Source organism: Microchirus variegatus (assembly GCF_963457635.1).
Source record: "Microchirus variegatus genome assembly, chromosome: 2".
NCBI classification, from domain to species: Eukaryota; Metazoa; Chordata; class Actinopteri; order Pleuronectiformes; family Soleidae; genus Microchirus; species Microchirus variegatus.
The window spans coordinates 44,935,027-44,949,069 of NC_139803.1; the positions used below are offsets into that span (position 1 = coordinate 44,935,027).

At 40.7% G+C, this 14,043-nt stretch overlaps 1 protein-coding gene across 1 annotated transcript in view; it reads left to right on the forward strand.

The window, feature by feature from the left end:
* arhgap36 (Rho GTPase activating protein 36) overlaps nt 1-13,213 on the forward strand; it is a gene marked incomplete at its 3' end in the record, with an annotated part of 16,873 nt that extends 3,660 nt beyond the window's left edge. The window contains exons 2-12 of the mRNA XM_083907858.1: nt 3,987-4,143; nt 6,445-6,513; nt 7,717-7,991; nt 9,055-9,274; nt 10,009-10,064; nt 10,435-10,585; nt 10,669-10,817; nt 11,886-12,053; nt 12,183-12,271; nt 12,357-12,583; nt 12,912-13,213. Of these exons, the coding sequence (XP_083763984.1) occupies nt 4,008-4,143; nt 6,445-6,513; nt 7,717-7,991; nt 9,055-9,274; nt 10,009-10,064; nt 10,435-10,585; nt 10,669-10,817; nt 11,886-12,053; nt 12,183-12,271; nt 12,357-12,583; nt 12,912-13,213 (1,842 nt within the window). The 5' untranslated portion in view covers nt 3,987-4,007. The remainder of the gene's footprint in view (nt 1-3,986; nt 4,144-6,444; nt 6,514-7,716; nt 7,992-9,054; nt 9,275-10,008; nt 10,065-10,434; nt 10,586-10,668; nt 10,818-11,885; nt 12,054-12,182; nt 12,272-12,356; nt 12,584-12,911) is intronic.
* Between the last annotated feature and the right edge of the window lie 830 nt (nt 13,214-14,043).

The window sequence follows — 14,043 nt, forward strand, 5'->3', positions numbered from 1 at the left end:
CCCCCTACAGGTTTGACACGGTCATCAAAGCTTCCGTCGCGTGTGAACGTGACCTTAAAATTCACTTGAATCTGTTTTCAGCAGAAAAACTCTAATCTGTCGGGAATTCTCGTCGTCTCTCTTTTATCAACATGAACAACATGAGTCAAGTTCCTGAAATAATCTGTGTTTCGTCTCCTGGGATTATGGTTTTGTTCTGACGTAGTTTTCAGTCAGTGTTTGACGTGTGTTTCCCGCTCACTGTGGATTTATATGCTGTTAATCTGAGGGTTTTTTATGACACATTAAAAAAACGTCTTCCAGGTTCAGATCAGTGACGTTCGTCTGTTTCTCGTTTTAATCTGCGGTCGCAGCGTCTTCGTCTCTGTCCTCACTTTGTCCTCTTGTCTCTGTTTGTCTCTGGACGAAGACAAATGACTTCAGTGTTTGTTAAACTCATCACTTTGACTCTTCTTCTTCTTCTTCGTTAGCGTGTCTTTGTCTCCTCGTCTTCACCAGGTTTGTCCACAGTTTTAATGTGAGACACATTTAAAGCCTGAGGCTGACGACCTTTGACCTCAGAGTAAGAACAGCTCTTTGTTTGTGACGTGGTTTTAAATCATGAAGAAGAATGTGAGGTTTTTTCAACTTTGATCAAACTTTAAACTTTAAACGAATGAACAAAGTTTACGACTTTAGTTTTGATCGAAGCAGAAACTGTTTGTGTTTGTGGTTAAAAGAATAAAAAGGTTTGACGTTCAACAGTAGCTTCACTCTGTCGACGTAGCAACGACAGTAGCTGCTAAATTAGCTGCTAACATCAAACACTAATGCTACGCTGTCTGCTAATGTTAAACAACATCACGGCAGTCATTATTACGCACCATTAAAACATTTGCTCACAGTAGTTACATTAAACATTACTAACATTAAAAACACTGCTAATGTCCAAGTGACAATAGCAACTAGCAGATACGATGGCTGCTAGCTAGCTGCTACAGTAGCTGCTAACATTAAAAAACACTGCTAATGTCTATGTGACAATAGCAACTAGCAGATACGATGGCTGCTAGCTAGCCGCTGCAGTAGCTGCTAACATTGAAAACACTGCTAATGTCTACATGACAATAGCAACTAACAGCTACAATGGCTGCTAACTAGCCGCTGCAGTAGCTGCTAACATTAAAAACACTGCTAATGTCTATGTGACAATAGCAACTAGCAGATACGATGGCTGCTAGCTAGCCGCTGCAGTAGCTGCTAACATTAAAAACACTGCTAATGTCTACATGACAATAGCAACTAACAGCTACAATGGCTGCTAACTAGCCGCTGCAGTAGCTGCTAACATTAAAAACACTGCTAATGTCCAAGTGACATTAGCAACTAGCAGATACAATGGCTGCTAGCTAGCAGCTGCAGTAGCTACTAACATTAAAAACACTTCTAATGTCCAAGTGACAATAGCAACTAACAGCTACAATGGCTGCTAGCTAGCCGCTGCAGTAGCTGCTAACATTAAAAACACTGCTAATGTCTATGTGACAATAGCAACTAACAGCTACAATGGCTGCTAGCTAGCCGCTACAGTAGCTGCTAACATTAAAAACACTTCTAATGTCCAAGTGACAAAAGCAACTAGCAGATACGATGGCTGCTAGCTAGCTGCTACAGTAGCTGCTAACATTAAAAAACACTGCTAATGTCCAAGTGACAATAGCAACTAGCAGATACAATGGCTGCTAGCTAGCTGCTACAGTAGCTGCTAACATTAAAAAACACTGCTAATGTCTATGTGACAATAGCAACTAGCAGATACGATGGCTGCTAGCTAGCCGCTGCAGTAGCTGCTAACATTGAAAACACTGCTAATGTCTACATGACAATAGCAACTAACAGCTACAATGGCTGCTAACTAGCCGCTGCAGTAGCTGCTAACATTAAAAACACTGCTAATGTCTATGTGACAATAGCAACTAGCAGATACGATGGCTGCTAGCTAGCCGCTGCAGTAGCTGCTAACATTAAAAACACTGCTAATGTCTACATGACAATAGCAACTAACAGCTACAATGGCTGCTAACTAGCCGCTGCAGTAGCTGCTAACATTAAAAACACTGCTAATGTCCAAGTGACATTAGCAACTAGCAGATACAATGGCTGCTAGCTAGCAGCTGCAGTAGCTACTAACATTAAAAACACTTCTAATGTCCAAGTGACAATAGCAACTAACAGCTACAATGGCTGCTAGCTAGCCGCTGCAGTAGCTGCTAACATTAAAAACACTGCTAATGTCTATGTGACAATAGCAACTAACAGCTACAATGGCTGCTAGCTAGCCGCTACAGTAGCTGCTAACATTAAAAACACTTCTAATGTCCAAGTGACAATAGCAACTAGCAGATACGATGGCTACTAGCTAGCCGCTGCAGTAGCTGCTAACATTAAAAACACTGCTAATGTCCAAGTGACAATAGCAACTAGCAGATACGATGGCTGCTAGCTAGCCGCTGCAGTAGCTGCTAACATTAAAAACACTGCTAATGTCTACATGACAATAGCAACTAACAGCTACAATGGCTGCTAACTAGCCGCTGCAGTAGCTGCTAACATTAAAAACACTGCTAATGTCCAAGTGACATTAGCAACTAGCAGATACAATGGCTGCTAGCTAGCAGCTGCAGTAGCTACTAACATTAAAAACACTTCTAATGTCCAAGTGACAATAGCAACTAACAGCTACAATGGCTGCTAGCTAGCCGCTGCAGTAGCTGCTAACATTAAAAACACTGCTAATGTCTATGTGACAATAGCAACTAACAGCTACAATGGCTGCTAGCTAGCCGCTACAGTAGCTGCTAACATTAAAAACACTTCTAATGTCCAAGTGACAATAGCAACTAGCAGATACGATGGCTACTAGCTAGCCGCTGCAGTAGCTGCTAACATTAAAAACACTGCTAATGTCCAAGTGACAATAGCAACTAGCAGATACGATGGCTGCTAGCTAGCCGCTGCAGTAGCTGCTAACATTAAAAACACTGCTAATGTCTACATGACAATAGCAACTAACAGCTACAATGGCTGCTAACTAGCCGCTGCAGTAGCTGCTAACATTAAAAACACTGCTAATGTCCAAGTGACATTAGCAACTAGCAGATACAATGGCTGCTAGCTAGCAGCTGCAGTAGCTACTAACATTAAAAACACTTCTAATGTCCAAGTGACAATAGCAACTAACAGCTACAATGGCTGCTAGCTAGCCGCTGCAGTAGCTGCTAACATTAAAAACACTGCTAATGTCCAAGTGACAATAGCAACTAACAGCTACAATGGCTGCTAGCTAGCCGCTACAGTAGCTGCTAACATTAAAAACACTTCTAATGTCCAAGTGACAATAGCAACTAGCAGATACGATGGCTACTAGCTAGCCGCTGCAGTAGCTGCTAACATTAAAAACACTGCTAATGTCCAAGTGACATTAGCAACTAGCAGATACAATGGCTGCTAGCTAGCAGCTGCAGTAGCTACTAACATTAAAAACACTTCTAATGTCCAAGTGACAATAGCAACTAGCAGATACAATGGCTGCTAGCTAGCCGCTGCAGTAGCTGCTAACATTAAAAACACTGCTAATGTCTATGTGACAATAGCAACTAACAGCTACAATGGCTGCTAGCTAGCCGCTACAGTAGCTGCTAACATTAAAAACACTTCTAATGTCCAAGTGACAATAGCAACTAGCAGATACGATGGCTGCTAGCTAGCTGCTGCAGCAGCTGCTAATGTTAAACACAGTGTATGTGGCTGCAGTTCAATAGGAGAATGACAGCAGAGATGTTTCCATGGTTCTGTTCCTTTAGAACTTGATGGTCTGTTGCTAACGTTCATGATTACAGCTGATTGTTGATGAAAGGATGAATGTGAATGTTCTGTCCATCATCATTATCATCATCATCATCATCATCATCCTCTTCTTCATCTTCTTCATTCTCTCCGTCTCTCAGGGCGACCAGACGTGGGCGACCATGTTGGGTCAGAACGTCCGTTTGCAGCCGGTGCCGATCCAGAGTCTGTCAGAGCTGGAGCGAGCCAGATTACAGGAGGTGGCGCTGTATCACCTGGAGGAGCGAGACTTTGACTTCAAGATCAACATCCCACGAGGTACGAGGTGGACGGTTCTGCTGTTTCTGAAGGTTCTGAAGGTTCTGCTGGGGTTTTTCAAGGTTCAGCTGTCGTTTTTGAAAGGGTCTGCTGGTTCCGGTGGTGTTATTCTGGTGTTTCTGAAGGTTCTGTCTGTGTTTTAGGTTAAACTTATGTTTTTCAAGGTTCCACTGGCATTTTTTCAAGGTTCTATTTGTGTGTATGAAGGTTCTGCTGGTGTTTCTGCGGGTTCTGCTGGTGTTTCTGCAGGTTCTGCTGGTGTTTTTCAAGGTTCCAGCTGTGTTTTAGGTTATACTAATGTTTCTGAAGGTTCTGCTGGTGTTTCTGAAGGTTCTGAAGGTTCTGCTGCTGCCTCTGAAGGTTCTGCTGGTGTTTTTCAAGGTTCCATCTGTGTTTGAGGTTACACTTATGTTCCTGAAGGTTCTGCTGGAGCTTTAATGGACTTTAACTTGTCAGTTTCCTGTTACGTCAGAAGAACATAACGTTACTTTAGTTGGTTCCTTTAAAGTCCAGAACCTGATGTCAGCAGTTCTTCAGCTCGTCTGCAGAACATGCAGCCACTTCCTGGTCTGGATTAGCGTAGCTTGTAGCATGAAGTCACAGCTTTGGTTGGCGTCGGTTCAATCTGTCGATAATTGGTTTAAACCAAAGTCCTTCTAGGAAAGTCTGTGGACTTGGCGGCCATCTTGATTAAAGCCTGCAGTTCTGCTATTTCAGGACCAGATTTTGACGAATGAATGAATGAATGAATGAATGAATTAATTAATTAGTATTATCATCAGACAAATCAGTTTTTTTTTTTTAAAAGTACTTTTTGGCTCCTCCCACCACAGCAAACGTACGTCAGCAGCAACGATACAATAAAGTTTTTAGTGTTCAGACTGAACCATTAGACTTGTATCTGAAATCATGATTTCTGCTGAATTTAATCACTGAAAACTGATTATTATTAAATCAGACAAAAGCAGCTCAGACATTCAAAGTTTGTTTGTTTGATTTAGGAGGAAACACAGAGGTCAAAGGTCACAGAGGTCAAAGGTCACAGAGGTCAAAGGTCAAACTTAAAGAAACAAACACGTGATTGTTTGTTGTTTCTCTTTTCTCAGACTCTCTCTCTCCCTGAACACTTGACCTTTGACCTGCTGTGTGTGTGTGTGTGTGTGTGTTTTTCTTAAAATCACTTTAATGCTTTATCTTTGAATAAAAATTAGTTCATTAAAATAAATGTTTTTATAAAAATCTCATGGACGTAAATGTGAATATTTGCATAATGAGATCAAGTCTCTTTTTAAATCATTTTTTCAGCTGAAAACAAAGAAAATCAGTGTTTTTTTAAAGATTTTTTCACGTCTTTATTTCCACGTTCAGACGTTTAATCCTCTGAGATTTAGTTTCCTCTTTATTTTCTGACCTTAAATCAGCTTCATTTATGAGACGATGTTTCTGTTGAGTCACTGAGATCCTGCTCATGACTCAGTGTTTTCACACGAGTTGATGAAGATTGTGTTGAATTGTGTTTTCTGCACTTTGTTGTTTTTTCAGACGTTCGTTCTCATGTTTTCACGACTCGTCTGACGGGAATAAATTCAACGGAATTAGGATTAAGTTTCATTTCTTTTTCAAAACAAACAGGATTTCAACACCAGACCACACCCCCTCACTGATCACCACGCCCCCTCACTGATCACCACGCCCCCTCCCTCTCTCAGCTCTCAGTCCGTTCTTTGGTATTTTTCAAAATCAGACATTAGGGCGGAGTTAACGGCAGAAGAGGCGGGGTTTAGTCGAGTCTTTTTTCTCAGTTCTGCTGTAGATGATTATTTGTTTATGTCGATAAAGTTTCATTGTTCAGTGACATCAAAGCGTTTCCATGACCACGGCAGCAGAGACAGGAAGTCATGTGACTTCAGAGTTTACCACAGTTCAGACGACGACAATGTTTGTTGTTGTTGTTTTTAAACAACAAAGGTCACACTGTGGTTCAGTGAAGGTCGGGGGTTCAATTCCTGTGAATTCATGTGATTTTCTGCAGGGGTTTGCGTGTGTGTGTGTGTGTGCGTGCGTGCGTGGTGGGAGGATCCAAAAGATTTGGAAATAAAGTTCTAATTTCCTGCAGTCGTGGGAATTTGACCCCCTTTGTTCCGACACACACACACACACACACACACACACACACACACACACGCACACACTATAATGTTGTTTAATAAAAAGCAGAATCATTCAAACCTTTTGTAATAAAACATTGACCTCGTTAACATTATATTTACAACATAATATTTACTTTTTTTTTCTTCACAGAAACAAGAAAACGAAGAAAATCTCTGCGCAGGAAATTTGACTCTTTTTCAAAAGAGAAGAAAGAACGAGGTGAGACGCACACACACACACACACACACACACACACACACACACATTTCAGTATAAAAGTCTCTGACGTCTCGTCACAGAAGAGAAACAGAGTTCACACAAAGTTCTTTACAATTAAACGTCTGACAGGAGTTTACACAGAGGAAAGAGTGTGTGTGTGTGTGTGTGTGTGTGTGTGTGTGTGTGTGTGTGTGTGTGTGTGTGTGTGTGTGTGTGTGTGTGTGTGTGTGTTTAAACATTGTTTATATCTCAGAGGACAAATAAAGTTGTGTTGACAGAAAAAACAGAAGCATCTAAATTTAACAGCTGAATTTTTCTCATGAACAAAAGCTCATGAGTCATGAAAGTGTTTATTTTAAAACATGAAACTCCAGTGTTTGTTCTGGGTGTTTTTGTTCATACTTTTAAATCTATATAATATAATATAATATTATATAATATAATATAATATAAGTACATTCTGCTTCACTCCAATAACCTGTGAGAGAAAATGAGAAATAATTTCTTATTTTAGGATTAAAAACAAACACATTTGAGATGAAAAAGCATCGGTTTTATATTTTAATTTTAAAACTTTTTGATTTGAACGTGTTGTTAAATTTTTAAGGATCAAATTCATCCTTTAAATCTACTGAATGAGTGGATGAGACAGTTCATCCAGTCATCCCTGTGTGAACTGGTGAATAAACAACCTCAGTTAGTTTAGGAGTAAATCCTGTAACTTTAAGACTTTGTGTGGCGTCCTGCCATTTAACACAAGTGTGTGTCTGTGTGTGTGTGTGTGTGAGAGACATCACTGTTGTGATCATGTGACTCAGCAGAGCCAATCAGGGCGTCTCTGTATCAGTGTGATGTGTTAAAGGTCAAAGGTGTAATCTGTGTTAATCTGTGTAATCTGTGTAATCTGTTCTCTCCGTCTATTATTGTGCAGCTCGTTAATCTGTGTGAGAACGAGCGTCAGACGTCGCTGAGGTCAAAGCTGAATGTTTACATTTACATTTAAATGAAATGATTGATAAATAAATGACGTGAATGTTTTCTTCTTCTTTATTAAAGTGTGAGTTTCTGGACAGAAGAAGACGGATAAATGAACATATTATATTATATTATAAAAAATCAGTGAAGTTAAATGTTTTTGAAGTTTATGACACTTTTGTGATTCAAAGACATTTTTGTCGTCTCCGTCTTCTCGTCTTCGTCCAGAATCGTCTCCCAAAGCGTTCGGCGTTCCTCTGTCTCAGGTCATCGCTAACGACCGAGCGTACAAGCGTCGTCAGGACGCTCTGAAGGAAAGCAGACGAGACTGTCTGGACCTGGAGGCCAGCGTCCTGCGCTTCAGAGCTCAGAAACTTCAGCTCTTCAACGGGAACAAACCTGCGATCGTGGCCTCGACCGCGATCGCTACGTCTGCTCAGAACTCTGCCAACAAACCGATGTCCCCGACGTTTCTGGACAACGTGGGACGAGGACAGAGGAGGGTGAGACACACACACACACACACGCTGTCACAAACACTACTGAAACGCTGTCTCAAACGCTACTGAAACACTGTCTCAAACGCTCAAACGCTACTGAAACTGTCACAAACACTACTGAAACGCTGTCTCAAACACTATTGAAACGCTGTCTCAAACACTGTCACAAACGCTACTGAAACGCTGTCTCAAACGCTACTGAAACTGTCACAAACGCTACTCAAACGCTGTCTCAAACGCTACTGAAACGCTGTCTCAAACGCTCAAACGCTACTGAAACTGTCACAAACGCTATTGAAATGCTGTCACAAAGGCTACTGAAATGCTGTCTCAAACACTGTCAGAAACGCTACTGAAACGCTACTGAAACGCTACTGAAACGCTGCCACAAACACTACTGAAACTGTCACAAAACGCTGCTGAAACGCTGTCACAAACGCTACTGAAACTTTCACAAACGCTATTGAAACGCTGCCACAAACGCTACTGAAACGCTGTCAAAAACGCTACTGAAACACCGTCACAAACGCTACTGAAACGCTGTCACAAACGCTACTGAAACCGTCACAAACCCTATTGAAACACTTTCACAAACGCTACTGAAACGCTGTCACAAACGCTACTGAAACACCGTCACAAACGCTACTGAAACGCTGTCACAAACGCTACTGAAACCGTCACAAACCCTATTGAAACACTGTCACAAACGCTACTGAAACACCGTCACTAACGCTACTGAAACGCTGTCACAAACGCTACTGAAACCGTCACAAACCCTATTGAAACACTGTCACAAACGCTACTGAAACACCGTCACAAACGCTACTGAAACACCGTCACTAACGCTACTGAAACACCGTCACTAACGCTACTGAAACACCGTCACAAACGCTACTGAAACACCGTCACAAACGCTACTGAAACACCGTCACTAACGCTACTGAAACACCGTCACAAACGCTACTGAAACGCCGTCAAAACGCGACTGACGAGGACATTTCTGAGGACGTCACAGTGAGATGAATGAATGAATGAAATGAATTAATGAGAGTTAACTCTGTTAAAGGGAGGTCTGTCGGTCGACTCCATCTCAGACCTTGTAGAGAGTCAGTCTCGCCTGCTGGAGGCGCTGCAGCTCTCTCACCCCGCTGAGCTGGAGCTGAAGAAGTCTCAGAGCGAAGGTTCTTCACAGGGAGGACGGAACCAGACCAAACTGAGCCTGAACCCCATCTACAGGCAGGTTCCTCGGGTGGTGGAACGATGCTGCAGCCATGTGGAGAACCACGGTCAGAACCTGAGACGCATTCAGTCATGAAGTGTCCACATAGTAAAGTGTCTTCATAGTAAAGTGTCCATGTAGTAAAGTGTCTTCATAGTAAAGTGTCTTCATAGTAAAGTGTCTTCATAGTAAAGTGTCTTCATAGTAGTAAAGTGTCTTCATTGTAAAGTGTCTTCATAGTAAAGTGTCTTCATAGTAAAGTGTCTTCATAGTAGTAAAGTGTCTTCATAGTAAAGTGTCTTCATAGTAAAGTGTCTTCATAGTAAAGTGTCTTCATAGTAGTAAAGTGTCTTCATTGTAAAGTGTCTTCATAGTAAAGTGTCTTCATAGTAAAGTGTCTTCATAGTAGTAAAGTGTCTTCATAGTAAAGTGTCTTCATAGTAGTAAAGTGTCTTCATAGTAGTAAAGTGTCTTCATAGTAAAGTGTCTTCATAGTAAAGTGTCTTCATAGTAGTAAAGTGTCTTCATAGTAAAGTGTCTTCATAGTAGTAAAGTGTCTTCATTGTAAAGTGTCTTCATAGTAAAGTGTCTTCATAGTAAAGTGTCTTCATAGTAGTAAAGTGTCTTCATAGTAAAGTGTCTTCATAGTAGTAAAGTGTCTTCATAGTAAAGTGTCTTCATAGTAGTAAAGTGTCTTCATAGTAAAGTGTCTTCATAGTAAAGTGTCTTCATAGTAAATTGTCCACGTAGTAAAGTGTCCACATAGATGAGTGACACCTGTGTGGACGTTTGTCTCCTCAGGTCTTCAGACTGTTGGGATCTTCAGAGTTGGAAGCTCCAAGAAGAGAGTGAGACAGGTGAGGACACTTTGTCTTCACAGCGTCCTCAGTGTGTCCTCACTGTGTTCTCAGTGTGTCCTCAGTGTGTCCTCTGTCTCTGTCTCTGTCAGATTATAAAAATAATCTCCACAGACAAAATTGCTGATGTTTCACTTCCTGTTTTTCAAAAATCTCATTCATTGGGGAAAAAGTTTTCCTCGTTTCACCACAAATGGTGTGTGTGTGTGTGTGTGTGTGTGTGTGTGTGTGTGTGTGTGTGTGCGTGTGCGTGTGCGTGTGCGTGTGCGTGTGCGTGTGCGTGTGCGTGTGTGTGTGTGTGTGTGTGTGTGTGTGCGTGTGTGCGTGTGCGTGTGCGCGCGTGTGTGTGTGTGTGTGTGTGTGTCCTCAGCTGAGGGAGGACTTTGACGTGGGCGTGGACGTCCAGCTGGACGAGGAGCACAGTGTCCATGACGTAGCTGCTCTGCTGAAGGAGTTCCTGAGGAACATGCCTGATCCTCTGCTCTCTACAGAACTTTACCAGGCCTTTCTGCACGCTAACTGTACGTCTGCAACAGTCATGTGTTCATCATGTTCTTCATGTGTTCATCATGTGTTCCTCATGTTCCTCATGTTCCTCCTGCAGTGATGCGAGGAGCAGAGCAGATCTCCTTCCTTCAGCACCTCCTCTTCCTGTTGCCTCCCTGTAACTGTGACACGCTGCTGCGTCTCCTCACTTTACTGCACACTGTGCAGAGCTTCTCTCAGGACAGCATCGGAACCAACGACCAGGAGGTGAGGACCTCCAGAACCTGGAGAACAACAACAACAACATAAAGAACATTGAGAACAACACAAACAACCTTAAGAACAACATATAGAACCTTAAGAACCTGAAGAACAACCGAAAGAACCTTAAAACAACCTACAGAACCTTAAGAACAACACAAAGAACATGAAAAACAACAAAAAAAATCCTGAAGAACTTTAAGAAAAACCTAAACTACCTGAAGATCAACCTTAAGAACAACATAAAGAACATTGAGAACAACACAAACAACCTTAAGAACAACGTATAGAACCTTAAGAACCTGAAGAACAACCGAAAGAACCTTAAAACAACTTAAAGAACAACATAAAGAACCTGAAAAACAACATAAAAAACTTGAAGAACAACATAAAGAACCTAAAGAACTTTAAGAACAACCTCAAGAACTGTAAGAACAACATAAAGAACCTGAAGAACAACCGAAAGAACCTTAAAACAACCTACAGAACCTTAAGAACAACACAAAGAACATGAAAAACAACATAAAAATCCTGAAGAACTTTAAGAACAACCTAAAGGACCTGAAGATCAACCTTAAGAACAACATAAAGAGCAACCTAAAGAACCTTAAGAACAACATAAAGAACAACTTAAAGAACCTTAATAACAACATAAAGAACCTTAAGAACAACCTAAAGAACTTCAATAACATAATCAAGAACAACATAAAGAACCTTAAGAACAACATAAAGAACCTTAAGATAAATATAAAGAACCTTAATATCAACATAAAGCACAACATAAAGAACCTTAAGAACAACCTAAAGAACGTCAATAACAACCTAAAGGACCTTAAGAACAACCTAAAGAACGTCAATAACAACATAAAGAACCTTTAGAACAACATAAAGACCCTTAAGAACAATATAAAGAACAACTTAAAGAACCTTAAGAACAACATAAAGAACCTTAAGAACAATATAAAGAACAACCTAAAGAACCTGAAGAACAGCATAAAGAACATCTTAAAGAACCTTAAGAACAACCTAAAGCACTTCTGGTCCTGTAACGTCCTCATGTCTCTCTCTGTCCAGATTCACGGGAACAAGATGACTTCTGCAAACTTAGCCGTGATCTTTGGTCCAAACCTTCTTCAGAAAGAAGGAGGAGACGTGAATCCTCAAGACCTGGTGATCGAGGACAGCACGTCCATCATCAACGTCACTCTGGTCCTGATCCAGAACTACAGGAGACTCTTCACGGTCTCTCATTCACTTCTTATTCTCTGTTGGTTCAAACTTTGTGACAAACAAACAGTGGAGCTAACGTGAAGCTAACGTGAAGCTAAGTTGAAGCTAACATGAAGCTAACGTGTCCTGGTTGTGATCCAGGTCTCTGCAGAGCTGCAGCAGGAAGTCCTCATGAGTCTGATCCAGACCGACCCGGACATCATCGACTATCTGCTGCGCAGGAAACTCAGGTAACCATGACGACCGCTCTGCTCCACTCTCTTGTGGCTAACGGCTAACAGCTAACAGCTAACAGCTAACAGCGTGGTCTCTCAGCAGCAGCAGTCATGTGACCGTGGACGGCGGCGGTCGTCGGGACACAGGGGCGTCTCTGGACTCTGTGGGGGCGTCCAGCGGGAGTCTGTCCCCCCTGGAACCGCCAACGGCAATTTTCCCGCCCGACGCTAACGCTAACGGCACGGACGCAAGTTTGAGCAGCGAAGTTTTCCTCAACGTCCTCAAACTGAACCAGAACCGGAAAAGACACGAGGCGCGTTACAGAGGTAAACGTCCACAAATACACAAGAAACAACATACACTACTATATATATATATATGTATATATTTATATACATATATATACTTTATATATATTGTACTATTTTTAATAATTAAAGAAGGTTTCTGTGATTTTTCAGCTTCTTAAATGTGAATATTTTCTGTTTTCTTTGCTCCAAAAATCAAAGAAATGTTTCAAACTTAATCATAAAAACAGAGTTTTTAAATCAACTATATTGACACATGATGATGATGATGATGATGATGATGATGATGATGATGGTGATGATGATGATGATGAAGATGATGATGATGAAGACTGTCTCTCTTCAGGTGACGTCTCTTCAGGTAAATCTATCCGTCACATGCGTCAGTTTCACTCTCATCACAACCTCCTCAGCCTCTCACAGCCTTCGTCCTCCTCCTCTTCCTCCTCCTCCTCTTCCTCCTCTGGACCTCTGACCTCTGCTCTGAGCTTCAGCAGCTGCAGTTGTTCCAGTCTCGGTGTTTCCTCTGACAACAGCGCCGCCGTGTGGGTGAGACAGGCGTCGCACGACGACAGCAAATCCTCGTCCTCCTCCAACTTCTGGGACTTTTTCACCGGGAAAAGCTCGAGCTCAGAGACCGTGGTGTGAGGAGGAGGAGGAGGAAGAGGAGGAGGAGGAGGACGAAGATTAGGAGGAGGAGGAATCTTCGTGTTTCCTTCAGACGACTTTGTTGAGAATCGCGCTGAAGTTTTCTTGTTTTTCCAAGAACGAGGAAAACAAAACAAAACAAAAACAGGAAGGATTTTTTTTATTTTTTTTTAAAGCTCAAATTTGGTTTTTTTTATACGACCGAAAAGAAACAGAAAGAAAAGTGATGAAGTTCTAATGTAAATAATCTTCAGATTAACAGCAGCTTCACTAACGTTCATGTGTAAAATCATCATCACGTTCATAATCATCCAAATAAACTCAGATTATCAGAAAATCACTTTCATTTTTTTCTAAATTAATTTTTTTTACCTGCTTTTTTATTCTAATCTTTCTTCAAAGTCGAGTTTCTTTTTTAAAAGATTTTAATATTTAAATAATGAACTTTTTAACAAAAAAAAACAAGTTTTTTCCTTCACACAGTGAAGTTCATTCATATTAATATATATAAAATATATAAAGTCATTTTTGTTCAGTGAATAAATGCTAATTTACACAGATTATTATTCAGATTAAATTCTGTCTACAGTAAAAAAAAATGTTATGGAATTAGTTTAATATTTAACTTTTCACCTAAAAATAAAAACAAAACTACAGGAAGCAGAGAATGTTTTCATTCATTTATTACTTTAAAAAAAAGGTTTAAAGTGCAAAATAAAAATGTTGTGTTTTTTTCTGATTTTTTTTTATCCATTATAAATAAAGTTTCACTGAAACGAAAATATAAAATAATAATTAAAAAATGCTGTTTTTTTTTCCTTATTTCAAAT